This window comes from Anomaloglossus baeobatrachus, chromosome 5 (genome assembly GCF_048569485.1).
Source record: "Anomaloglossus baeobatrachus isolate aAnoBae1 chromosome 5, aAnoBae1.hap1, whole genome shotgun sequence".
Classification (NCBI taxonomy): Eukaryota; Metazoa; Chordata; class Amphibia; order Anura; family Aromobatidae; genus Anomaloglossus; species Anomaloglossus baeobatrachus.
Window position 1 is genome coordinate 412719985 of NC_134357.1, and position 27258 is coordinate 412747242.

General features: G+C 49.4%; 1 protein-coding gene across 1 annotated transcript in view; it reads left to right on the top strand.

Moving 5' to 3' along the window:
• The window catches only part of DBF4B (DBF4B-CDC7 kinase regulatory subunit), a 133174-nt gene that overhangs the window by 11083 nt on the left and 94833 nt on the right, over positions 1-27258 (top strand). The window contains exons 3-6 of the mRNA XM_075347721.1: positions 9042-9175; positions 19566-19700; positions 20353-20406; positions 20789-20849. Coding sequence (XP_075203836.1) covers positions 9042-9175; positions 19566-19700; positions 20353-20406; positions 20789-20849 — 384 coding nt within the window. The remainder of the gene's footprint in view (positions 1-9041; positions 9176-19565; positions 19701-20352; positions 20407-20788; positions 20850-27258) is intronic.

The window sequence follows — 27258 nt, forward strand, 5'->3', positions numbered from 1 at the left end:
ATTTCTACTGGCCAAAAATGGGGGCCGATGTGGCTGCCTACTGCCGTTCGTGTGAAACCTGTCAGAGAGTGGGGAAGGCGGGGCCACACCCCAAAGCCCCACTAGTATCTCTGCCAATCATCGATGAGCCTTTCAGGAGGGTGGCTGTGGATCTGGTCGGCCCGCTGGCCATCCCCAGCAGCTCCGGGAAACGCTTCATACTGACGGTAGTGGACTATGCCACCCGGTACCCAGAAGCAGTGGCCTTGTCGTCCATTCGGGCTGACAAGGTGGCCACCGCATTGCTGGAGATTTTCTCCCGAGTGGGTTTTCCCCAGGAAATGCTCACTGACCGGGGGACCCAATTCATGTCCCAGCTGATGGAGGCCCTCTGTAAGCAAGTCCAGGTGCGACATCTGGTGGCCAGCCCGTACCATCCACAGACTAATGGCCTGTGCGAGCGGTTCAATGGCACCTTAAAGCAGATGCTTAAGATGTTGGTCGACTCCCATGGGCGTGACTGGGAGCGGTATCTCCCACACCTGTTATTTGCTTACCGGGAGGTTCCACAGGCCTCAACAGGATTCTCACCGTTTGAGCTCCTGTACGGGCGACGTGTGCGGGGCCCCCTGGCTCTGGTGAAAGAGGCTTGGGAAGGGGATTTGGCCACCCCTAGAGTGTCGGTCATCGAGTATGTCATGCGCTTCCGGGACAAAATGCAGGCCTTGACGCAACTGGTACACGACAATATGGCTCAAGCCCAGGCCGATCAGAAGCGTTGGTACGACCAGAACGCTTGTGAGAGGACCTACCAAGTGGGTCAAAAGGTGTGGGTACTGGTCCCCGTACCACAGGACAAGCTTCAGGCAGCCTGGGAAGGCCCATACCTCGTGTACCAGCAGCTCAACCCTGTGACGTACCTGGTCACCCTGGACCCTGCCCGTGGAAGGCGGAAGCCCTTCCATGTGAACATGATGAAGGCACATCATGAGCGGGAGGCATGTGCGCTCCCCGTGTGCAACCTGCCCGAGGAGGGAGAAGCGGAAACCCTCTTGGATATGCTAGCCCAGGTTAGGGCAGGCGGATCCATTGAGGATGTGGAGGTTGGCCACCAGCTCTTGGAGGACCAACGGTCCCAGCTGTGGGCCACCCTACACCCCTTCCGGGGGTTGTTTACCAACCAGCCCGGAAGGACTGACTTGGCTGTCCATCACGTGGACACTGGGGATCATCCCCCGATCCGGCGTTCAGCATATCGGGTCTCCCTGGAGGTGCAGCAACACATGCGCCAGGAGATTGACGAGATGCTGGAGCTGGGGGTGATCCAGGCATCCAACAGCGCTTGGGCCTCGCCTGTAGTCCTCGTCCCTAAGAAGGACCGAACCACTCGGTTCTGCGTGGACTACAGGGGGCTCAATGCTGTCACGGTCGCCGATGCGTACCCAATGCCACGCATCGATGACCTGCTCGATCAGTTGGCCGGGGCTCAGTACCTGACCATCATGGACCTGAGCCGGGGATATTGGCAGATCCCCCTGACTCGCAAGGCCAGGGAACGCTCTGCCTTTATTACCCCATTTGGACTGTACGAGTCCACGGTGATGCCATTCGGGATGAGGAATGCCCCTGCCACTTTCCAGCGGATGGTCAACACCCTGCTCAAGGGACTTGAAGGGTACGCGGCCGCGTACCTGGATGACATTGCCGTCTTCAGTCCCACCTGGGAGGACCACCTAGAGCATCTAGCACAGGTGCTCGGGCGGATCCACCGGGCAGGTTTGACCATCAAGCCGGGAAAGTGTCAGCTGGCCATGAGCGAGGTCCAGTACCTCGGTCACCGGGTAGGTGGGGGAACGCTGAAGCCCGAGCCTGAGAAAGTGGAGGCCATCGCATCCTGGCCCACCCCCAGGACCAAGAAGCAGGTGATGTCCTTCTTGGGGACCGCTGGGTACTATAGGAGGTTTGTTCCATGCTATAGTAGCCTGGCAAAGCCCTTGACGGACCTCACCAAGAAGAAGCTGCCCTCTGCAGTCGATTGGACAATGGACTGCGAGACAGCCTTCCGGGCCCTAAAGGACGCCCTGTCCAGCCCGCCCGTGCTACAGGCAGCCGACTTCACGCGGCCGTTTGTAGTACAGACCGACGCCAGTGACTTCGGCCTCGGTGCGGTGCTCAGCCAGGTGGACTCTGCGAGCCAAGAGCACCCAGTCTTGTACCTGAGCAGGAAGCTGTTACCAAGGGAAGTGGCCTATTCTACAATGGAGAAGGAGTGCCTGGCCATAGTGTGGGCCCTGCAGCGTCTGCAACCCTATCTATACGGGCGCCACTTCATCGTGGAGACGGACCACAATCCCCTCAGCTGGTTGCACACCGTCTCTGGGACGAATGGGCGATTGTTGCGATGGAGCCTTGCGCTCCAGCAATACGACTTCACCATTCGCCACAAAAGGGGCCGTGACCACGGTAACGCAGACGGGCTGTCCCGACAAGGAGAGGTCGCGGACGGGCGCACGGGGGAACACCGGAGTGTGCTGCCCCCTAGCGCCCTCAAAAGGGGGGAGGTGTGAGGTAAATCCTGGGATATGAAGAGGAATTATGACTAGAAGTCATAATTGCTCTCATCACTCCCTGGCAGTGCCCCCCTCCCTTCTTGTGCTCAAATGTCCAGCATCTGTGAAGGTGTCACATCCCACTTACACCTCCAACAGCCATCTCCTCTGATATGGAGATGAGATGATGTGAGGACAATGGACCCAGGATGACTCCCTGCCGTCACCCTGTAACAAGAGTTGTATCTCATTAGCAAGGCTTGGAAGTAGCCAGACAGAACGACTCCAGTAAAAAATGGTTCATATCTCGCAAGCCATATCTCCGATAAATATGGCAACCATAAAAATGGTGTTTGCGCAGGCGGACGATGCTGGCACACCTTTTTTATGGAAGGGGGAGCTTGGGAAATACCCCAGGCGTGATATCAGCCATATGGGAACTCGTAGACAGGTCATGAGTCCCCTCGTTCTGTAGCTAAATTCATAACTGTCACAATGAGAGCATTGGCGTCTGCCTACGACGCTCCCAGGCAAAGTTATGGCCAATATCCCCTTTGCTGGATAATTCTGATCCATGCAGGGGGAGTGGCAGTGCTTCCCTGTGAGGTCACTAAGGTAGGAGGGGACCTGGATCTGCCCAGGTTGATAACCCTACTTCGGCCATTTTCCAGTGTTCTTCTGCTCGGGGGCCTGGTTGGGAAAGACCTGTGAGGAAGAATCCTAGAAACCTGGTCTACAGCGCCCCCCTGTGGCCAGACACACAAGGTAACTGATGTAATTGTATACCTGTTTGTAACCCATGCTTTATCTGTAACTGTACTCTGACATATGTATATTCTGTAGATTCCCTATTGTATATATTGTAGTTCTAGTGTGCTTTAGGCTGATTAAAGTATATAATTAATCTTGAGCTGTTCTGTTATCTCGATCTCGAATCCCACGTCTGTGTGTTCGGCTAATAGTTACCGTAAATCGGTTGGTGGCAGCGAGTTGTGCCAAGGATTATTGTGGGGAGGCCAGTGAGATTCGGGAAGATATTATATATTCCGCCCGCGGAGGTCGGGGGAATATATACCCTCATCTCACCGGGGACCCTTCAATAATCGGCATAAGTAGTATAGCGGCCTCCTTGCTTATTGTCGGGCAATTCCATAATTGGCCTGACTATAAGAGGGGCGCTAGAGAGCGCGTCACGTGCTCTGTCTGTCGGTCGGGAGGTATAAAGTAGGGGTGACCCCCACTTGTTACCCCCCGATTGTGACGTACTGGTAGCCAGCGCGGGGGATTTCTGAGTGACCCCCCCGGTGGTTTGTGACAGTGAGTATAATCCCAGGGGCAGGGGAATTAGAATTAAAGTACCACTCCAGTGCTAAAGAAAAAAAAAACAAAACACTTTTAATGGTTCTCTAACCCATTCACGACCAATGACATACTGGTACGTCATGGCAATCCTGGGGGTCCCTGGCCGATATTACAGCTGCGACCCGGCTCTCACTGCCAAGAGCGGTGCTCACGCTGCTCCTGGCAAATTATCCCCTTAAATGCAGCGATTAATGCAATCGCAGTATTCAGGAGGCAGGGAGAGGGATTGCTTACCCCTCTCCCTGGCGATCGGGTCCCTGTAATGCAATCACGGGAACCCGCTCTCTACCATGGTAACCTGGGGTCATGACCATAACAACCCTGGGTTACTGAGCTATGGATCGCTTCACAGACAATGCTGAATGCATGGTGTGTGAGGCCATCAAGATTAGGCAATCAATATAAAAGTAGTGGATAATATTTTTAATATTCTCCGCTCCTTTTTTAAATCACGTTAAGGCAATTCAGCTCTATGGGCCTGATTCTGCAAAGTTTTCACACCAAAAATTCTGCCCTAAAAGATTTGAAATGTTGCAAAATTTACAACTCAGCATTGCGCCTAAATTTAGCAACTTTTTTGGCATTTTCACGCCATTTTATTTGCTCCAGCAGAATAGGCACAGCGGGGTCAGAGCACCACAATTCATCTTATTCATGACAATCTGTGGCATTCCCTATGCCAGAACTCACTCCAGTACCTGACTAGTAAGATTTGACGTAACACACTAAGGTGCACGCCACTTGTGAAATGCTCCTTATTCATAAAGAGGCGGGCAACTCTTCATGGATCAGGCGCGTCTGGCTCCAGCATGCCCCTCATTAAAACCAACAAGAACAGCAGCGGTCTTGCTGAATCGCACCCTGTGTGTGAGCAAGAAGCCTCGTTCTACAGTCATATAAATGTGCAAATACAGTTTCTAATGTATTTGTAAAATTCGGACACTATAGACTGATGTGTGTTGGATTTGATATTTTTTTTGGCACCCATAGGCTTGTTTGGTTTTTTTTTTTCTCTTCCTTCTCATTGTGTGTGTGTGTGTGTGTGTGTGTACAGCTCTACTGAATAACATTTGGTCTGGGCTCTGTCCTTGTGAGGTAAGGCTGCTTTCACACTGTTTTTTTTTTAACTTGCGTCCTGAACGTTTTTTTAACGCAAAAACTGATCCAGTGCAAATGCGTTTTCATTTCAATGCATTTGCAATGGACTCGCGTCAACATGCATTCACATGCGTTTGCGTGCGTTATAGTGAGGATCCAGCGACTTGCACTTTTTCAACTTTTTTTCAAAAACGCTACTTGTAGCGTTTTTGAGCTGCGTTCAAATACTGCAAATTGCTGGATCCTGACTATACTGCACGCAAACGTATGTGAACGCTGGCATGCTGATAGACAGGATCCTGCTTGCTCTACTGAGCATGCCCAGAAATCAGCCTGGCGTCATCAGTCCCTCTCTCCCCCTCCCGAGAGCTGAGGACAATCGTAACCAAGGTAAACATTGGGTAACTTGCTTGGATACCCGATGTTTACCTTGGTTACGTGTGCAGGGAGCCCGGCTCCTAGCAGCTGCAGACGCTCGTAACCAAGGTAAATATCGGGTATCCAAGCAAGTTACCCGATGATTACCTTGGTTACGAGCCTCGGCAGCTGTCAGATGCCGGCTCCCAGTCTATTACGTTCAGTTCCCCTCACTCCCGATCACATGACTCCAATGCCCGCCCATAAACTTCAAGTGACAGGATCCTGCAAAATAACATATGCGTTTGCATGCATTTTTCTCTGCAAAAACAGGATCCACTTTTGCAGCAAAAAATGTTCATGACTCATGCTAAAAAAAATTAGTGTGAAAGCAGCCTAAGTGTTTCACATGGACAGCACGTGATCGTAAATCTGGTGATGTAAACGTACGCTTTGACCATTTGACATTATAGGTCCAAACCTTAAAATGTTTCTGCTGACAACACAACTCTTGCTAAATACTGTTGTGGACTGAATAAAGCAATATCTGCATCCATACACGGTCAGCATTGCTGCACCTAACATTTTGTCATCAGAATAGCTCTTCGGCCTGAAACAAACTTCCGCAAAAAACACGTGCGTGTCTTGCGTTCCGTTTTACGGGTCCGTGTTCCGTATTTGATGTTCGTTTCACCGGTACGTGTGATGGCGTATGCTCTCCGTGCGTGCGCGTTGAATGTCCGTGTATGCATGAGATACATACATGTTATGTCCATGTTCAGTCCGTTTGTCTTGATCCGTTTCTGATGGATATTGACGTTGAAAATGTCTATTCATGAGATTCTGGTGTGTCTAATTGGACTATCAGCTGCAATAATCATTACTAATTGGTAACCTTTGTTTAAACTCATTTAAAAGGGTTAGGCTAGGTTCACACACTGCGTTTTTTACGCTTTTTTGCGGCAAACGCACCCACTGCAAAAAACGCACGCGATTTGGTGCGTTTTGCTGCGTTTTTGCTCACTGCGTCTTTATGCGTTTATCAGTGAACAATGCCATTAAAGATAGTTGAAAAAAAAAAAAAGGTCTGATGTAATTTCCTTCTTCAATATGTTCTTCAGTCTCCACTAGTGTATGCAATAGAGCAGACAGCTGCAGAACTACAAGGCTCAGCATGCTCCATACAGGACTGTATGCTGGAGGGAGAGGCAGAGGGAGCAGAACTACAAGGCTCAGCATACTCCATCCAATAGTGTATGCAGGAGAGCAGACAGCAGCTGCAGAACTACAAGGCTCAGCATCCTCCATCCAGGACTGAATGCAGGAGTTTTTTGCCCCCCAAAAAAATGACGTGGGCTTCGCCATATTTTTGTATGCTAGCTATTTGTACCCGGCTGGAAAGCCCTTTTTTTTTTTTTTTTTTTATATTTCATGAATTTCATGAAATAATTTTTAAAAAAAAAATGACGTGGGCTTCGCCCAATTTTTGAGTCCAGCCGGGTACAACTAGGCAGCTGGGGATTGGAATCCACAGTGCAGGGTGCCCATGCTTTCTGGGCACCCCCGCTGTGAATTGCAGTCCCGCAGCCACCCCAGAAAATGGCGCTTTCATAGAAGCGCCATCTTCTGGCGCTGTATCCAACTCTTCCAGCTGCCCTGATGCCGGGTGGCTCGCTGGGTAATAATGGGGTTAGGGCTAGCTGTATATTATCAGCTGGCCCTAATCCCGAAATTCATGGTCTCACGCCAATATTAGACATGGCCACCATGAATTTCTAGTAAAGATAAAAAAAAACCACAACACACAGAAAAATATTTTTATTAGAAATAAAACACAACACAATTAGTGACTCCATCTTTATTGAAATAAAGAACCCCCCCTCCGCAGTAATCCTGGGTCAGGGTCCCACGCCGTCCAATCCGGATCCAATATTATCTGATGGGTTTGCTGGAAGGCAAAGCGATCAGATGATGTGTCAGGTTCTAGGGGCTGAAGCACATCACACATCAGCTGATTGTATAAAAGCCGTTTATACAATCAGATGATGCATCGGTGCAAAAAAAAACCAAACTCACTTATGTGCTGATTACCGGCAGCTCCTAGAACGATTGGAGGAGTCTGATCCCGTGCGATGATTGCTGCAGCAGCTGCCGGTAATCAGGGATGAAGTCTCCTGACGCATCCGCTGATAGGTTAAACCGGCCGGGCGCTGGCGTCACCCCGAGACTTAAGATCAACTGATGCATCAGGTGACTGCATCAGGTGATCCATCGCCAGGTCCTGCATCTATCGGAGGTGCCCGGCCGTCTGCACCCACCCAGAGCGGCGATACCGTGAGAGGAGATGGGAGCGGGTATGGCACCGGGACCCTGCAGACAGGTGAGTATGACTTTTTTTTTTTTTTTTTTTTTCCTACTGTTCACTTTTGATTTCGCAGCCGCTTCCACCTCCCGCCCGTACATGACGCCGCACGGCAGCATACATGCAGAGGACTGGAGGTGGAAGCGGCGGTGACGGTACCGGGAGGATTCACGCTTCTGTGTTTACTGACAGAAGGAATCCTCTTCCTGTACATGTCACTTTACTACCCACCTCCTGCGTTTATAGCTGCGTTTTTGGTCTTAGAAACGCACCAAAACGCAGCTATTTGCGTTTCTCATTGCGTCTTTCAACATCCCATTGCACTCAATGGATGAAAAGCGCAGTGAAAAACGCGGGAATAATTGACATGCTGCGTTTTTGTGGCACCACAAAAACGCAGCTGAAAAAAAACGCTGTGTGCAGACAGCAAAAATGAAAACTCATAGACTTTGCTGGGGAAGCAAAGTCATGCAGTTTTCTGAGCAAAAACGCACCCGAAAACTGCGCAAAAACGCCCCGAAAAACGCACTGTGTGAACTTACCCTTCAGGCCCAGTCACACTCAAGGACTTCCCAGTGAACCCGAAAACGATACAACCAGATAAGGATCGCAGGTAAGTCGCTGGGAGGTCGCTGGTGAGATGTCACACAGTCAGGCCTTACCAACGACGCAGTAACGATCAGCAACCTGTATAATTAACTCGGCGGCGGTGGGACCCTGTTAGGAGGTCGTTGGTAGGCGTCAAACACAGCGATGCGTCCTGCCCAGCAGGACATCACCTTTTGTAGAAAATGGTCTGGACCATTCGGCAACGACTAGCGATCTCCCAGCAGGGGCCTGATCGTTGGTAGGTGTCCTAAATAACGAGATCGCTGGCAAGATCGTTACTGCGTCACAGAAACAGTGACTCAGTAGCGATCTCGTTAGCGATCTCGTTGTGTGTGACGGGACCTATAAAATAGCTCTAAACTATTAACTACTAAAAACGCACACGGACGGTACGGATAGCACACGTACATGCAGACATGGACCCATTGACTTTAGCGGGTCCGTGTTTGCGTATGCTGGCGAAACGTGGACATGTCAGTCGTGTGAAAAAGCGGACACACGTTCCGTGTGGCTTTACGTCTGTGTGCCTGTTACCATAGGGTAACATTGGTGCATGTGTGCTCATGCCGCCGGTACATATCAAAACGTCCCAAACACGTACGGGCGGCACGGAAGTGTGTTGCATGCCTTCATGCTTCAATCTTTGCAGGTAGTTCAGATTTTACTCTGCTCGGTTGGGATGTTTGTGGTAACGGAACAGTAATCACTTTTGCATTTGTGTTCAGGTCGACATGTGGAAAGGATCTTGACGTTGGACCGAAGAAAAATAATTAGCTTTACTGGAAAGTCGTTCTACTTGGATCTTCCCCATAACAAACAGACGCAACTCCTGACTAAAACCATATGTGGCCTGGGTGGGGTGAGTAAAAGGGTCTTCATTCAGTAATATCAGTCGTCTACATGTACCTGCTGCTGTCTATGGATGATTTGTGATCTGCTTGTCCAGTTGCTTTTGTTCTGTAAGTTTGATCAGTAAAGTGCAGATAGCAAGACACTAAACCAGCAGGCATGACCTTAGTAGTGTGTTGTGCCACCATCTTTACAGACCATTTTCTCATTCAGTTCATTTGGGAACACTGGAAATCATGGGAGTATACTGCTGACACTAGGCAATAAAAAGTTTACTCCTCAGCAGGGTACACACACGGACTGATACAAAAGTAATTAGTTTTAGCTGTGTGTCAGTAGGAGGCAGACACCGGTCTGCTCTCAGACCTATTTCCACCAATACCTGATGTGGGTTATTCTTCTTTTCCATTTATTTTTTTCAGATACAGCTTGTGATTTGGGTAACAGTGTAATCACCTTGCGTTCACACACTGCGTCTTTTTGACGCTGCGTTTTTGTGCGTTTTTGGCCGCTAAAAACGCATCAAAAAACGCATGCGTTTTTGCCGCGATTTGGTGCGTTTTTGGCTGCGTTTTGCTGCGTTTTTCCAATGCATTGCATGGGGGGAAAACGCAGAAAAACGCAGGAAAGAACTGACATGTCCATTTTTTTTTAAGGCTAAGTTCACACATCCTGTGTTTTCAATCCGTCAGGTCCGTCAGCAACGGATCAGTCATTTTCAAGATGTCAACTGATGCAACTGATGTGTTTTTCACAGGATTCCTTTCACACCCTTTTGCTCGAAATTCACTCCATCAAATGGCACTCGTCCTGCTTTCCAGTGCTGAATGAGTGTGCTAGGAAAGACGGTCGCCGCATTTGCAGCCGTACCCTTTGCACAATTTCACACTCGTCATCTTCATCTGTCTCTGGAACCCAGAGCAAGTTTGTAACGGCGAAAGTCCCTCGTATTCTCTCATGGGCGGAGCAGAGGATACCAGCAATCTCGGAGGTACACATTTCTGGCATGGACAACTGGGTCGCCGACTTCTTAAGCCACGAAGACTTCTTCTCAAGTGCATGGTCTCTAAATCTGGAAGTCTACAATCAAATCTGGCACTGGTGGGTTCCACAGTTTGTCTCCAGGTCCTGCGATCCCTTAGCAAATGGTGCCAACGCCCTTGATCTGTGGTGGTCCTGCTATATCTGTTCCCATCTTTACCCCTGATTCCTCGTATCCTCAAGAAGATAAAAGCGGAAGGGGTACTGGTCATTCTCGGGGCACCAGACCGGCGCAGAAGAGCGTGGTATGCAGAAGTAGACAAATCTTGCAGACATCCTATGGAAGCTCCTGGATTGCCCCCAGACCTCATGGCCTGGGGGGTCCCTCTTCCATCAGATATCACATTCTCTCAATTTAACGGCATGGCTTGCAGGTTTTTTGCATCAGATAATTGAGAATTTGATGAATTCAAGTAAACCATCTTCCTCTCGTGTCTACCACTGGACTATGAAGGCTTTTTTTGCTAGCTGTCACTTCCCTTCTGCCCTTTCTATAGTTTGGCCTCAATGCCTGCTTGTCCCTTATCTCCCCAAAGGGACATGTTTCGACTCTCTCCATCCTGTTCCTGAGGGGTTTGCCCATTATGTCCCACCATAGTGGCCTCCCTGGGATCTCAATAGGATTTTGGATGTTCTTCAGGGTTTCCCCTTTGAGCCCATTTGAAACATCCTTCTTTTTCTCTTCTCTCCTGGAAACCTGCCTTTTTAGTGGATCTCACCTCTATCAGGCACATTTCAGAGCTGGGCAGCGCTCTCCTATCGATCTCCCTTTCTGGTGTTTCATCAGGATAAGGTGGTTCTTTGAGTGGTTCCTTCATTTCTTGCCAAGGTAGTCTCTTCCCTTCACCTCAGTGAGGAAATCATCCGTCCATCCTTCTGTCCATCCCCCCGACTCATCTGTGGGAACAATCTCTTCACAAATTTGATTTAGTCAAAGCATTACGTCTGTATCTTTACAGAACAGTGCCCTTCAGACTTTCGGACTTCTTGTTTGTGATTCCAGAAGGTGGTCGTGGAGGTCTCCTATCTTCCAAGGCCACCATCGCCAAAGCATATCTGACAAAGAGCAGGCAGGCCTCACCGGAATTAAGGCTCACTCCACCTGTACATTGGGGGTTTTATGGGCTGTACAGCATCCAGCTTGTATGTCGCAGCTTTGTAAAGTTGCTACCTGGTCATCTTTTCATATCTTAAAATTCTACCGCTTACACACCTATGCCTCACGTCTGGTCCTAATCCTGGCTTTATTTCCTTCTTCTAACTTATCCCACCCTTGAAACTGCTTTTGGATGTCCCATGATTTCCTGTCTCCCCCAATTAAGCGAATGAGAAAAGATGATTTTGGGTAGCCACCATAAAATCACTCTCAGAGCCGTCATTGGGTGACACAGCTCCCGCCCTTTATTTAAAGTTTTTGTTTTCAACTTTGTTCTTTAGCCTTATTTTTGTAATACTATTGCTTCTGATACGGCTTTTCTCACTAACTGATCAGCTTTGTGTCCATCGATGGTTGTACCCTGCCGAGGTGGAGCTAAAAACTATATAATTGCCTAGTGTCAGCAGCATACACTTAGTTGCCTGTGTCCCCAAATGAAGTCTCCATGAAAGGGATTTTACAGTAGGTACCCAAATCCTTTTTTACTTAGAATAGAATTGTGCCTTCAGAGCTGAGATCTGCCAGCATTTCTTGCTTGCTTGGGGTCTGCACAGTTGGTCAATGCGTCTAAAATGCAGGCCACCTAGAAATGTTCAGGTGATTATATCAGAAGCTGTTTGAATGGTAACATTCTTTGTTTAATTTTTTTCTTTCTTAATGGTTTTGGGATTTTTGGATTTTTCAGTTTGCAAAAGTGGCTTCTGGATTCAATGCCAGATTTGCTGTCACCAGCTGACTGACAAAAAATTGACTGTGGATACAGTGATCGCAGTTTAATTCACTGAATATTTCAACCTTTTGAATTAGTAATATTCATGGGTTATCTGAGACATGTCCGTTTTTGATCCAACTCGGATCAAACTCGTCAATAGAGGTGTATGGCTCAGTGAAGAAGTTGGACAGCACTCGGATGCCATCTATTTGCTGTCTATTAGGGTGACCGCAAAAAATCTATGTCGGAATTTTGTCCGTCTGGACCCCTCAAAACGATCCCCTTTGCAGATATTGAGAGAGCCAAAATTTGAGCTCGATCAAATGACGTTAACCCGTGCCGCTCGTCGCTCAAAGTTTGAAAAACTCCAAATTTTTGGCCAAAAAGCTGACATATGGAGCCATAACTCCAGAATGGTAAATAATAAAAAAACACGCTTAATATCTCAAAAGAAAGCTAATGTTCTTCAAAATTTATATTTTATACAGAATTGTTGTTATTTTAAGTCAAACTGAGTTACAACAGCTTTTAGCCCCAAGAACGTGACCTGGTACCACTAGGAGCATACTTCGTATATTTTGTTATTAAATAATAAATTTTGGGGGGTTTTTTGGTATATTTTTGAGTTTAAAGTAGAAATATAACAAAAAACAAGTAATGTTTTTGGTGCGTTTTTCCTTTCCCCCGACTGAAATGGAAAAATGCTGGAATTTTTAAATAAAAAGTATGTGAATTCATTCAGCGTTTTTGCAGCTTTTTTATATGTAGAGCAAATGGCACATAAAAATGCAGCTTCTTTACTGCTAAGGCTATGTGCGCACGTTGCGTACAAGCCCTGCAGAAATTTCTGCAGCGATCTGAAGAGCACATGTGCGCTTTAGATCGCTGCAGAAATGTCCGTAGTGAGCGCCGATTCCATGCGCTCTGCCTGCAGCTCCTGCCATAGACAGAGCAGGAGCTGCCGGCAAAGCGCAGGAAAGAAGTGACATGTCACTTCTTTTTGCGCAGCGCTTCGGCAGTAGCCGAAGCGCTGCGCTCTGAGACGCCACGTGCGCACGGCCCCTGCACAGTCTCCATAGACTGTGCATTGGACGCAGGACGCATGCAGTTACGCTGCGCTACAAAGCGCAGCGTAACTGCATGTTTTTACGCGACGTGCGCACATAGCCTAAGAGATCAGTTTTTGTTGCAAAAAAAGCACTGAAAGAACCTTCTGTGAACCTAGCCGAACTCACTTTCTGCATGCAATAAGTAAACTGTGTGCAAAGTGGTTTTTTTTTTTTTTTTCTTTCATGTAGATTTAGATGTGAACAAACACCAAACTGCTGCATTGTTCACACAATCTGACGGCTGCTTACTAGATATAGCATTTTCTTCAGCGCTCTATTGGGAGACCCAGACGATTGGGGTATAGCTACTGCCTCCGGAGGCCACACAAAGCACTACACTAAAAAGTGCAAGGCCCCTCCCCTTCTGGCTATACCCCCCCGTGGTATCACGGGTTCTCCAGTTTTCAAGCTTTGTGCGAAGGAGGTCAGACATCCATGCATAGCTCCACAGATTTTAGTCAGCAGTAGCTGCTGACTATTTCGGATGGAAGAAAAGAGGGCCCATATAGGGCCCCCAGCATGCTCCCTTCTCACCCGTTGATGGTGTTGTAAGGTTGAGGTACCTATTGCTGGTACGGAGGCTGGAGCCCACATGCTGCTTTCCTTCCACATCCCCTGGGGGGCTCTGAGGAAGTGGGATCCTGCCGGCCTCAAAGCTCTGACGCCGGGCTCCATCCACAGACCCATTTGAACCTGCTGGATACGGAGCTGGAGTACCGTTCAGGGACATGGCCCTGCACCATTACAGGTACTCTGTGTCCCCGTACACACAGGCACAGCACACTCCAGACTTGCTGGGTGTGCTAGTGCGCCGGGGACAGTAAAGGGTTACAGTCACTGCAGCTTTGCTGAGTGACTTTGTGTATTGGGAACTACCGCGCCGGACGCTCCGGGAGCGGCGGCGCGGCTGGGACTTGTAGTTCGCCGGGGACTGGGCGCCGACCGCGCTTTTACGGCGGCGGCGCTTATAAATCCAGTCCCCGGCTTCTGCGGCCTAGTGCCGCTTCGTTCCCGCCCCCTCCCTGTCACTCAGGGAAGGGGACAGACGCTGAGCAATCAGCAGCGCCGAGGGCTGGAGCCTTATTTACATGCTCCAGCCCTCTCACTGCACACTGTCGGACGCCGGATTCCCGCTCTGACTTGGGGCACGCCCACGGCCCGCCCCTCCTCACACGAGCTGGGGAAGACGCCGGCAGCCATTACTGCAGTCCGAGCTCGGACTTTCGGCAACCAGGCAGGACTATGGCGACCATACACCCGCTTATAGGCGGGCGGTAAGCGGCACACATAGTGCTGACCCCAATATATACTGCAGTGCGTACATGTGTATTTTAACTGCATAGGTCGCTATATGCCCGCTTGGAGAGCGACACATCAGCAGCAGGAAAGCAGGTGTGCTAAGGCACAGGCTTTCTAGGCTGCTTGTATTGCACGTACTGAAGTGTTCATTTGTGTTTATGCTTGTATGCTATACACTGCACTGTACAGTCGCTAGTCTTAGCTATATTCTCCTGGAATGGCTAGACTACAGCAGCAGAAAACCAAGGGTGCTGGGGCACAGGTTTTTTTCTATGCTGCTTGTATTGCATGGGCTGCAGTGTGCATTTGTACTTGTGCTTGTATGCTATGCATCGCACTGTATGGTCACTCTTCTGGGCTATATTCCCCTAGATGACTAGTCTACAGCAGCAGAAGAGCAGAGGTGCCAGGGCATAGGCTTTCTATGCTGCTTGTATTGCTTGTGCTGCAGTGTTCATTTGTACTTTATGCTTGTATGCTATACATTGCACTGTACGGTCACCAATCTTGGCTATATACTTCTAGATGGCTAGTCGGCAGCGGCAAAAAAGCAACACAGATTTTCAGTGCTGTTTTTACTACATGGGATGCTGTTCATGACACCGTCCCATTGTGTGCATGCTCCCCTGTAGCACTTCGTCTGCCGGGGTCGCTAGCACTTCGTCTGCCGGGGTCTCTACTAGTCGTGGCCAAAGAAACCACCTGTCATCCCTGTCCAAGGACAGGGACGGAGTTGCAGTTTCGACAGATATATTGTCATAAGATAGAGACTTGCAGTCCAGACAGGCCATGGGCAATCTTCCTGACCAACCTCATTTGGAACGGGGGGGTCCCAGGAGGACTCTCTGTATGATAAGGCAGCTCTCCAGGACTTTGATCCTGACATCGCTATCAATCCGGATACACCGGATGGTAACGCCATACGGAATGATCCTATAGCGTCCATCAATGGAAGGTTGGATCTTTCTCCCTCAGCTCCCCCAGTGGAGGAGTCAGCTTCACAGCAGGAGAAGTCCCTTTTCAGTATCTCAAACGGATATTGAGTTTTTTTCTGGCCACGCTGACTTCATAGAAGCAGTCCAGAAACACCACGCTTACCAGATAAGCGTCTTCTCCAAACGTTTTTAAGATACACGTTATCCCTTTTCCCCTGACGTGGTCAAGCGCTGGACCCAGGGTCCAAAGGTGGATTCTCCAATCTCCAGGCTTGCGTCTAGAGCCATAGTTGCACTGGAGATGGGGCTTCACTTAAAGATGCCATTCACAGACAGATGGACTCTGGTTGAAATCTGTCTAGGAGGCTATCGGCGTGTCGGTTGCTCCGGCATTCACAGCCGTATAGGCAACCTAACCTTTTCAGCTGTTCTTGCGCAGCTGGCCTTGAGCACATGTACATCTGTACCGCAGAGGCGTCCGTAACTCCGCAATGTCTGCACTGCGACTTACCCTATTAATGCTGTCCTAAAAGTACAGTCGAGGTTTCGGTCCTTCCCAAGCTCGGGCAGGTCCCAATTGTCCTCGTGCAAAAGGGCTACAAAACCTCAGACGGGCTCAGATTCCGGCCGGGCTCAATCACGCCCAAGGAAGGCAGCCGGAGGAACCGCTACCAAGGCGGTCTCCTCATGACTCTCAGCTCTCTCTCTCTCTCCGCATCCGCGGTTGATGGCAGACTCCCCCGCCTTTGGCGACATTTAGCTGCCACAGGTCACAGACCGGTGGGTGACGGACATTGTGCTCACGTGCACAGGACAGTGTTCTGTTCTCGTCCTCCGACTCCATTCTTCAGAACGGCCCCACCTCCCCACCGAGCAGATGCCCTGCTGCAGGCGGTGGACGCTCTAAGAGCAGAAGGAGTGGTGATCCCTGTCCCCCCTCAGGAACGAGGGCGAGGGTTTGTACTCCAATCTCTTTGTGGCTCCAAAAAAGGACGGCTCATTCCGTCCTGTTCTGGACCTAAAACTGCTCAATCAGCATGCGAACGCCAGGCGGTTCCGGATGGAATCCCTCCGATCCGTCATTACCTCAATGTCTCGAGGAGACTTCCTTGCCTCAACAGACATCAAAGATGCCTATCTCCACGTGCCAATTGCTACGGAGCACCAACGTTTTCTACGTTTTGTGATAGGAGACGACCATCTTCAGTTCGTAGCTCTGCCATTCGGTCTGGCGACAGCCCCACGGGTGTTCACCAAGGTCATGGCAGCAGTGGTAGCAGTCTTGCACTCTCAGGGACACCCGGTGATCCCTTACTTGGACGATCTACTCGTCAAAGCACCCTCCCTCGAGGCATGACAACGCAGCCTGAATGTTGCGCTGGAGACTCTCCAGACTTTCGGGTGGATCATCAATTTGGCAAGGTCAAATCGGTCACCGACTCAATCACTAACGTATCTCGGCATGGAGTTCACACTCTATCAGCGATAGTGAAGCTTCCGCTGAACAAGCAGCGTTCACTGCAAACAGAGGTGCAGTCTCTCCTTCAAGGCCAGTCGCACCCCTTAAGGCGCCTCATGCACTTCCTAGGGAAGATGGTGGCAGCCATGGAGGCAGTTCCCTTTGCGCAGTTTCATCTGCGCCAACTGCAAGGGGACATTCTCCGCCAATGGGACGGGCAGTCAACCTCCCTGGACAGGAAAGTCTCCCTTTCCCAGACGGCCAAGGACTCTCTGCAATGGTGGCTTATTCCCACCTCATTGTCACAGTGAAGATCCTTCCTACCCCCATCCTGGGCAGTGGTCACGACAGATACGAGTCTGTCAGGGTGGGGAGCAGTTTGTCTCCGCCACAGGGCTCAGGGGACGTGGACTCAGCAGGAGTCCACCTTTCAGATCAATGTTCTGGAAATCGGGGCAGGGTATCTTACCCTACTAGCTTTCCAGCAGTGGCTAGAAAGAGAGCAGATCCGAATCCAGTCGGACAACTCCACAGCGGTGGCATACATCAACCACCAAGGAGGGACGCGCAGTCGGCAAGCCTTCCAGGAAGTCCGGCGAATCCTCATGTGGGTGGAGGACACAGCATCCACCATATCCGCAGTTCACATCCCGGGCGTAGAAAACTGGGAAGCAGACTTCCTCAGTCGCCAGGGTATGGACGCAGGGGAATGGTCCCTTCACCCGGACGTGTTTCAGGAAATCTGTCGCCGCTGGGGGGTGCCGGACGTCGACCTAATGGCGTCTCTGCACAACAACAAGGTCCCGGCATTTATGGCACGATCGCGCGATCACAGAGCTCTGGCGGCAGACGCCTTAGTGCAAGATTGGTCGCAGTTCCGGCTCACATATGTGTTTACACCTCTGGCACTCTTGCCCAGAGTACTGCGCAAAAAATCAGATCCGATTGCAGCCGCGTCATACTCGTCGCCCCAGACTGGCCGAGGAGATCGTGGTACCCGGATCTGTGGCATCTCACGGTCGGCCGACCGTGGTCACTACCAGGCTGGCCAGACTTACTGTCCCAAGGGCCGTTTTTCCATCGGAATTCTGCGGCCCTGAACTTGACTGTGTGGCCATTGAGTCCTGGATCCTAGCGTCTTCAGGATTATCCCAAGGGGTCGTTGCCACCATGAAACAGGCTAGGAAGTCCACCTCTGCTAAGATCTACCACAGAACGTGGAAGATTTTCTTAACCTGGTGCTCGGCTCAGGGAGTGTCTCCCTGGCCATTTGCATTGCCTACTTTTCTTTCCTTCCTGCAATCGGGGTTAGAAAAGGGCTTGTCGCTCGGCTTCCTTAAGGGGGAAGTCTCGGCACTATCCGTGTTTTTTTCAGAAGCGTCTAGCACGTCTTTCTAAGGTGCGCACGTTCCTACAGGGGGTCTGTCATATCGTACCCCCGTACAAGCGGCCGTTAGATCCATGGGATCTCAACAGGGTATTAGTTGCTCTCCAGAAGCCGCCTTTCGAGCCTCTGAAGGAAGTTTCCTTTCTCGCCTGTCACAGAAGGTGGCGTTTCTCGTTGCGATCACATCGCTTCGGCGAGTGTCTGAGCTGGCAGCTCTGTCATCCAAGGCTCCCTTCCTGGTGTTCCACCAGGACAAGGTAGTGCTGCGCCCCATTCCGGAGTTTCTCCCTAAGGTCGTATCCTCATTTCATCTTAATCAGGATATATCCTTGCCTTCCTTTTGTCCTCATCCGGTTCACCGGTATGAAAAGGACTTACGTTTGTTAGATCTGGTGAGAGCACTCAGACTCTACATTTCCCGCACGGCGCCCATGCGCCGTTCCGATGCACTTTTTGTCCTTGTCGCTGGTCCGCGCAAGGGGTTGCAGGCTTCTAAAGCCACCCTGGCTCGATGGATCAAAGAACCAATTCTAGAGGCCTACCGTTCTGCGGGGCTTCCGGTTCCTTCAGGGCTAAAAGCCCACTCAACCAGAGCCGTGGGTGCGTCCTGGGCATTACGACACCAGGCTTCGGCTCAACAAGTGTACCAGGCAGCTACCTGGTCCAGTCTGCACACTTTCACAAAGCATTATCAGGTGCATACCTATGCTTCGGCGGATGCCAGCTTAGGTAGAAGAGTCCTGCAGGCGGCAGTGACACCCCCGTAGGGGAGGGCTGTTTTGCAGCCCTAACATGAGGTATTTCTTTACCCACCCAGGGACAGCTTTTGGACGTCCCAATCGTCTGGGTCTCCCAATAGAGCGCTGAAGAAGAAGGGAATTTTGTTACTTACCGTAAATTCCTTTTCTTCTAGCTCTTATTGGGAGACCCAGCACCCGCCCTGTTGTCCTTCGGGATGTTTTTGTTGTTTGCGGGTACACATGTTGTTCATGTTGAACGGTTTTTCAGTTCTCCGATGTTACTCGGAGTTAATTTGTTTAAACCAGTTATTGGCTTTCCTCCTTCTTGCTTTGGCACTAAAACTGGAGAACCCGTGATACCACGGGGGGGTATAGCCAGAAGGGGAGGGGCCTTGCACTTTTTAGTGTAGTGCTTTGTGTGGCCTCCGGAGGCAGTAGCTATACCCCAATCGTCTGGGTCTCCCAATAAGAGCTAGAAGAAAAGGAATTTACGGTAAGTAACAAAATTCCCTTCTTTGTAAACTGCAGAAAGTTGTAATTGAACTAGGTCTCTTCATTACAGGTTATTGAGAGCTTCCTGAGCAGGGACGTCAACTACGTGGTGACTGGGGGCAGAAAAGGTTCACATGTCGCAAATGAAGAGTCCAGTGAAAGAAAGGGGGGCAACTCCCAGCATCCGACCACTGATAAAATAGAGGTTAGACCTTGTTCATACGTAACAGCTTTCTTTCCTGAGTTTCTGCAGAGTCTAGATGTTGCATGGATATGAGTGACAATATACCTAACGTCCAGTGCAGTTGAAATCCAATCAAATTATAGGACTAAAGGCTGCTTTACACACAATATCGCTAGCAATCTCGTTAGCGATGTGACACTCCCAGATCGTTGTTACGATTTGCCGAGATCGCTCATAGGTCGTTTTGTAGCGGTCACACGTACACATCTCACAAACGACGCTACATCGTTCAGCGATATATTGTTTGACCAAGGCGGTTGTGTGGATGTTGTTCGTCGTTGGCAGGGTGTCAAACGTAGCAATATGTCCGCTGCGTTCCAAACTAACAATATTTTGAAACTGAACGACGTGTCAACGATCAACAATTTTCACCCTATTTGCGATCGTTCGGAGTCGCACGTAGGTGTCACACGCAACGACATCGCTAACAATGACGGAAGTGCGTCACGAAAAACGTGACCCCCCGACGTCATATCGTCAGATAAATCGTAGCGTGTAAAGCGGCCTTTAGTGCAATTTTCTCCATTGACTTCCGTGTGGCTGAATATAATTTATAGCAAGCTGACGTCCTGATATATACCTACTGCTCATTGCTTTTTATCCTGTCCTATAGAAAACACCATACAGCCGGGGAAAACAGCTGCTGAAGAAAGTTGTGCAGAGCCAGGTATGTGTATTATAAGGATTGCACCCCATCCTACTCCATTTATGACCTTTCCTTCCAGTCCTCTGTTTTCCCATGCTGCTCCTACCTTTGTCATTGGTCTATCTAGGACCTCCTTCTAAAAAAAATAGATTCCACATAGTCGCCCTTTATATGGGAAAGCGCAGTCTGCAGCACTTTTTGTACAGCTATGTAAAATATTATACTTGTATATGAAACAAGACATTTTAGTCTCCTACAGAAACTCTTTATCATGTCTGCCAGAAGTGTTTTCCCTGCACATATATTGAATTTAGTGGAAGAACTCAGCATACATAAGACATTACTTTTCTTCATTCATGCTTTTCTAAATTAGTGATTTTCTCTTATTCTTCCCCTTTCTCAGGAGTGCAGCAGCATACTCTCCAGCGCCCGTTCTTGGGGAGTTTGTATCCTCCACGTTGACGGTATCCTTTTCAAATCAATCATTTTGTGTCTTTATGTATATTTAGTGCTCTTTACTGTTACGATCATAAAGGATCAAGCTCGGCAACACTAACCTCTAAGGCCGGTTTCACACATCCGGCTTTTTGCCGTTTTGCCGGATCCGGCGCTCTCCCGTACAGTTAATACAGTACAATAACAGCGCAACAAGCGTCGGTCACATGCTGTCATGTGACCGGCGCATGTGACCCGAAAGTTACAGCGCTGTCATTGTACTGTATTATCTGTACGGGATCCGGCAAAAAGCCGGATGTGTGAAACCGGCCTAACACAGCTAAATCAGATCTCTTCCGTTGCACTAATGAGGGGAATCCCATATCTGCCAATAAAGATTCAGATGTGGCTTTTATCCTTTATCCTTTGTCGTTTGGCAAGGGTCGATGTTGACTTTTAGAATTGTTGCTTCCCATAAGTGGCACTGGAGTTTAAGCCTTCTTCCTGTCTGAAGGGGCAATTTGCATATATAATTTCCCATAAGAGCATTGCATGGCCCTATAAGGCTCCTTACACTGGCATGTCACTGTCCATAGGAGAGACCTTACCCCTTAGACCACAGTAAGTATTCACTCACATTACCATGTAATTTGGAAGAGTGCTATGCGAGAGAAAATCGCATTGCACTCTGACAAATGTTATTCAATGAGTCACTGCTGATCTGCAAATTTTTCCCCAGCCATATTCTGAATGCGGAAAAATAGCAACATGATGCAAGTGGCCGCTTATATTGGACGATACTCCCCAATGCAAGTCAATGGGTGGGAGACTAAAATTGGATGGCACAATGGCTATTTGAGTGACGTACAATTTTTTTTTTTATATTTTTTTTTTTAACCCTTTCACGACCGGCCGATTTTTCGCTTTCCGTTTTTTTTTTTCGCCATTCTTTTTCTGAGAGACGTAACTTTTTTATTTTTCAGTCAATATGGTCATGTGAGGGCTCATTTTTTGCGGAACGAGCTGTACTTTTAAATGAAACCATCAGTTTTACCATATTGTGTACTAGAAAATGGCAAAAAAATTCCAAATGCTGAAAAATTGCAAAAAAAGTGCGATAGCACTATGGTTTTTGAGATATTTTATTCACTGTGTTCACTATATGGTAAAACTGATGTGTGGGTGTGATGCCTCAGGTCAGTGCGAGTTCGTAGACACCAAACATGTATAGGTTTACTTTTATATAAGGGGTTAAAAAAAAATCGGAAGTTTGTCCGAAAAAAGTGGCGCACGTTTTACGCCATATTCCGTGACCCGTAGCGTTCTCATTTTTCGGGATCTTAGGCTCAATGACGGCTTATTTTTTGCGTCTCGAGCTGACGTTTTTAACGGTACCATTTTTGCGCAGATGCTACGTTTTGATCGCCTCTTATTGCATTTTGCGCAAAAGTTGTGGCGACAAAAAAACGTCGTTTTGGCGTTTGGAATTTTTTTGCCGCTACGCCGTTTACTGATCAGATTAATTGATTTTATATTTTGATAGATCGGGCGTTTCTGAACGCGGCGATACCAAATGTGTGTATATTTTTTATTTTTTTAACCCTTTAATTTTCAATGGGGCGAATGGGGGGTGATTTGAACTTTTAGGTTTTTTTGTTTTTTTTTAATTTTTTAAAACTTATTTTTTTACTTTTTTTTTTTATTTTACTAGTCCCCCTAGGGGGCTATTGCGATCAGCATTCCGATCGCTCTGCAGTATCTGCTGATCACAGCTGGAAGGCTGTAAACAGCAGATACGCTGTCTTTCTCTTTTGCTGTGCCCCGGGCACAGCGAAAGTGAAACCAATTCATGTGTAGTACAGGAGTCATCACATGACCCTGTACTACCATGACAACTATCGGGAGTCACGTGATCGCGTCACGTGACTTCCGGTTTCGGCGGTAAGTAAAAACTTTACCGCGATTGCGCTTATAATGGCGCTGTCATGTATTGACAGCGCCATATAAGGGGTTAATCGGCACGAGCAGATAACGATTCTGCTCGTGCCTAGCAGGCACACATCTCAGCTGTGAAAATCAGCTGAGATGTGTGCCGATCGCGGCATGCTGCCGCCGGAGGACCGCGGGCAGTAAGATTATGTCATTTAGGACGTAATTTTACGGCCCGCGGTCGTTAAGGGGTTAAACTCGTTTTATTGAAAGTTAAGTAAAACATTACATTAAAGAATAAATCAGCAAATTGTACAGTAAGACAGAGTACATGTAAACTGATTGGTCATCAGGATAATAAAGTAACAACAATCAAATCAGCGTCCATTATTTTCAGCATATCCATAGAGCATCAAACATAGCAAAGGTGTTAGCACGCGAGACACATCCAACTTAAGGCAGAAAACCCATATTGTCAAGGAGAGTGCAACCCAAGTTTCGGGGAACTCGTGGTATCCCTGATATAGTGTATCATGAATCACATGTGTCTCCTCTCTGCCTACCGGGGCACTACTGGCTATTATTGCGATAATACCGATTGTAGGTTATCAGCAAGAGAACCAGGAGATCCGCCAGTCAAGGGCGACCTCATCCATCTACCCCAAATTTTGTCAAATTTAGTTGAAGAGCCTCTTGTCTTATAAACAAATTGTTCAGATGGAATTATAGCATTTACCAATGCAATCCAAGAGGCTCTAGTTGGGGGATGAGTGCTCATCCAATTTAGTATAATGCCCTTCCGGGCCAGAAAAAGGACCTTCTTTATTAATAGATTCTCATCTTGGGACCAGGAGTGTACATCTACCACCCCAAATAGACACAGGACTGGGCACATAGCAACCGTTTTTTGAAATATGGCGGAGAGAGTTATTACAATCTCACTCCAATAGGAGAGAATGACTCGGCAATCCCATATCATGTGCCAGAAATCAGCACCGTCTCTCCCGCATCTCGGACAGCCCATCCAAACCGAATTATTCAGCTTTTCTTCGGCGCTCCATTGGGAGACCCAGACGATTGGGTGTATAGCACTGCCTCCGGAGGCCACACAAAGCAATTACACTAAAAAGTGTAAGGCCCCTCCCCTTCTGGCTATACACCCCCAGTGGGATCACTGGCTCACCAGTTTTCTGCTTTGTGCGAAGGAGGTCAGACATCCATGCATAAGCTCCACTGTTCAGTCAGCAGTAGCTGCTGACTATATCGGATGGAAGAAAAGAGGGCCCATACTAGGGCCCCCAGCATGCTCCCTTCTCACCCCACTTGTGGTTTGTAAGGTTGAGGTACCTATTGCTGGTACGGAGGCTGGAGCCCACATGCTGTTTTCCTTCCCCATCCCCCTGAGGGGCTCTGAGGAAGTGGGATCTTTCCGGCCACCAAGCCCTGAGGCCGGGCTCCATCCACAGACCCATAGAACCTGCTGGATGTGGAGCGGGAGTGCCGTTCAGGGACAAGGCCCTGCAACTTTCAGGTACTCTGTGTCCCCGTATGGCAGGCCACGCACACTCCAGGCTTGCTGGGTGTGCTAGTGCGCCGGGGACTGTAGCGCTGTGCGCTGGGCTTATAGTCCCTGCAGATTACTGGGGGACTTTACGTGTGGGGACCGCCGCGCCGACCGCCCCTGGAGCGGCGGCGCAGCTGCGACTTGTAGTGCGCCGGGGACGCGCCGACCGCGCTTTTACGGCGGCGGCGCTTCTAACTTTAGTCCCCGGCTTTTGCGGCCTAGCGCCGCTTCGTTCCCGCCCCCACCCTGTCACTCAGGGACAGGGAGAGACGCTGTTCTATAGCAGCGCCGAGGGCTGGAGCCTTATTTGCATTCTCCAGCCCCCTTTACTAGACACAGTGGGCGCCGGGTTCCCGCTCTTGTCTCGGGCACGCCCTCGGCCCGCCCCTCTCCTCTGGACGCCGGCAGCCATTCCGGCACGCAGAGCGGGAAAACGGAGACACTGAGCTACCAGCACAGGATTCCGGCGCCACACACCCGCTTTTGTGCGGGCGGTAAGCGGCAACTAAAGTGCTGACCCACTAATGCCGAAGTGTCCTGTTGTACTTTTGTACGGTCGCTATTCAGGATGCAGACCTAGAAACAGCAGCAAAAGATCAGGGGTGCTAAAGCACAGACTCTATATGCTGCTTGTCTTACATGTGCTGCAGTGTCATGTGTCATATGCTTGTATGTTTTACATTGCACTGTAAGGGCTATTCTTGGCTGTCTACCCGCCTAGATGGCTAGACAGCGGCAGCAAACAGCACTGGTGCTAAGGCACAAGCTTTCAATGCTGCTTGGATTGCATGTACTGCAGAGTTTATTTTCATGCTTGTACATTCACTGCATGTCGCTATTCTTGGCTAATGCTCCTTGATGACTAGACAACAGCAGCAGAAAAGCAAGGGTGCTAAGGCACAAGCTTTCAATGCTGCTTGGATTGCATGTGCTGCAGTGGTTATTTTCATGCTTGTATGCTATACATTCACTGTATGTCGCTTTTCCTGGCTAATGCTCCTGAATAACTAGACAACGGCAGCAGAAAAGCAAAGGTGCCAAGGCACAGGCTTTCTATGCTCCTTGTACTGCATGTGCTGAAGTGTTTATTGTACTTCATGCTTGTATGCTATACATTGCACTGTACGGTCGCTATTCTTGGCTAATGCTCCTAGATGGCTAGACAGCAACAGCAAAAAAAAAAAAAAAAGCATGGGTGCCAAGGCACAGGCTTTCTATGCTGCTTGTACTGCATGCGACTGTTCCAGGACCCCCAGTGTGTGCAATTACTCAACGGGGTCTCTGCTACAGGTGGCCAAAAGAACCACCTGTGATCCCTGTCCAGGGACAGGGACGGAGTTGCAGTTTCCGCTGATATATTGTCTGTGGCTATGACTAACATCTTACAGACTTTGCAGTCCAGACAGACCTTGGGCAATGTTGATTCAATGCCCCTGGCCACCCTGATTTCGAAACAAATCATGGCTCCAGGAGGGTCCCATGCATCCCAGGGTGCAGGCTCTGACACGGACGACAGTCCCAGACGGCCTAAGCGAGCTCCCTAAGAACGGCCCTCGACTTCATCACAGTACTCTCTGTATGATGAGGCAGCCGTAGCTGTTCAGGACTCTGATCCTGAGACCGCTCTCAATCCGGATACACCGGATGGTGACGCTATAGTGAATAATCTTATAGCGTCCGTCAATGGAAGGTTGGGTATTTCTCCCTCAACTCCTCCAGTGGAGGGGTCAGCTTCACAGCAGAAGAAATCCCTATTTCGGTATCTCAAGCGTATATTGAGTACTTTTCTGGTCACTCTGACTCCAGAGAAGCAGCCCAGGAACACCACGCTTATCCCGATAAGCGTTTCTCCAACCGTATTGAAGATACGCGTTGTCTCTTCCCCCCTGACGTGCTCAAGCGCTCCAAGGGTGGATCCCCCAATCTCCAGGCTTGCGGCTAGATCTATAGTTGCAGCTGAAGATGGGACTTCAGTTAAAGATGCCATTGACAGACAGATAGCCCTATCGGCGGGTCGGTTGCCCCGGCATTCGCAGCCATAGAGGCACTCCAAGCTATTTCAGCTAGTATTGCGCAGAGGGACGCGGTCATATGTACATCTTGGCCGCAGTAGCGTCCTTCACCTCGCAATGTCGGCATTGCGACTCAAGCTGTTTATGCTGTCCTGGACTCTACGAGCCGTACGTCAGTGGCGTCCGCCAACTCCGTGTTGTTACGCTCCTAGTGTTAAGGGATTGGAGCAGATGCTGCTTCCACAAAAGTGCTTAACCAGATTGCCTTTATCTGGTGACAGACTGTTTCGTGAGCGGTTGGATTAAATCATTCAACTGTCCAAGGGTACGGATTCTTCCTTACCCCAGCTATCAAACAAGACCCATCAGGAGAAGGGACAGTCGAGGTTTCGGTCCTTCCCAGGCTCGGGCACGTCCCAATTGCCCTCGTCCAACAGGACTCAAAAGGCTCAGAGGGGCGCAGGTTCCTGGCGGGCTCAATCACGCCCGGAGAAGGCAGCCGGAGGAACCGCTACCAAGGCGGTTTCCTCATGACTTTCAGCCCTCTCTCTCCGCGTCCGCGGTCGGTGGCAGACTCCCCCGCTTTAGCGACATTTAACTGCCACAGGTCAATGGCCGGTGGGTGAGAGACAGTTTGTCGCAAAAACTTCCTCACCGGCCGAGCCGAGGCTCTGCTGCAGGCAGTAGGAGTCGTAATCCCGGTTCCTCCTCAGGAACAAGAGACACTTTTTACTCCGATCTGGTCGGGGTGACAAAATAGGACGACTCCTTCCGTTCCGTTCTGGACCTTAAACTGCTCAACAAGCACGTGAAAACCAGGCGGTTCCGGATGGAATCCCTCCGCTCCGTCATTGCCTCAATGTCTCAAGGAGATTTCCTAGCATCAATAGACATCAGGATGCTTATCTCCACGTGCCGATTGCTCCAGAGCAC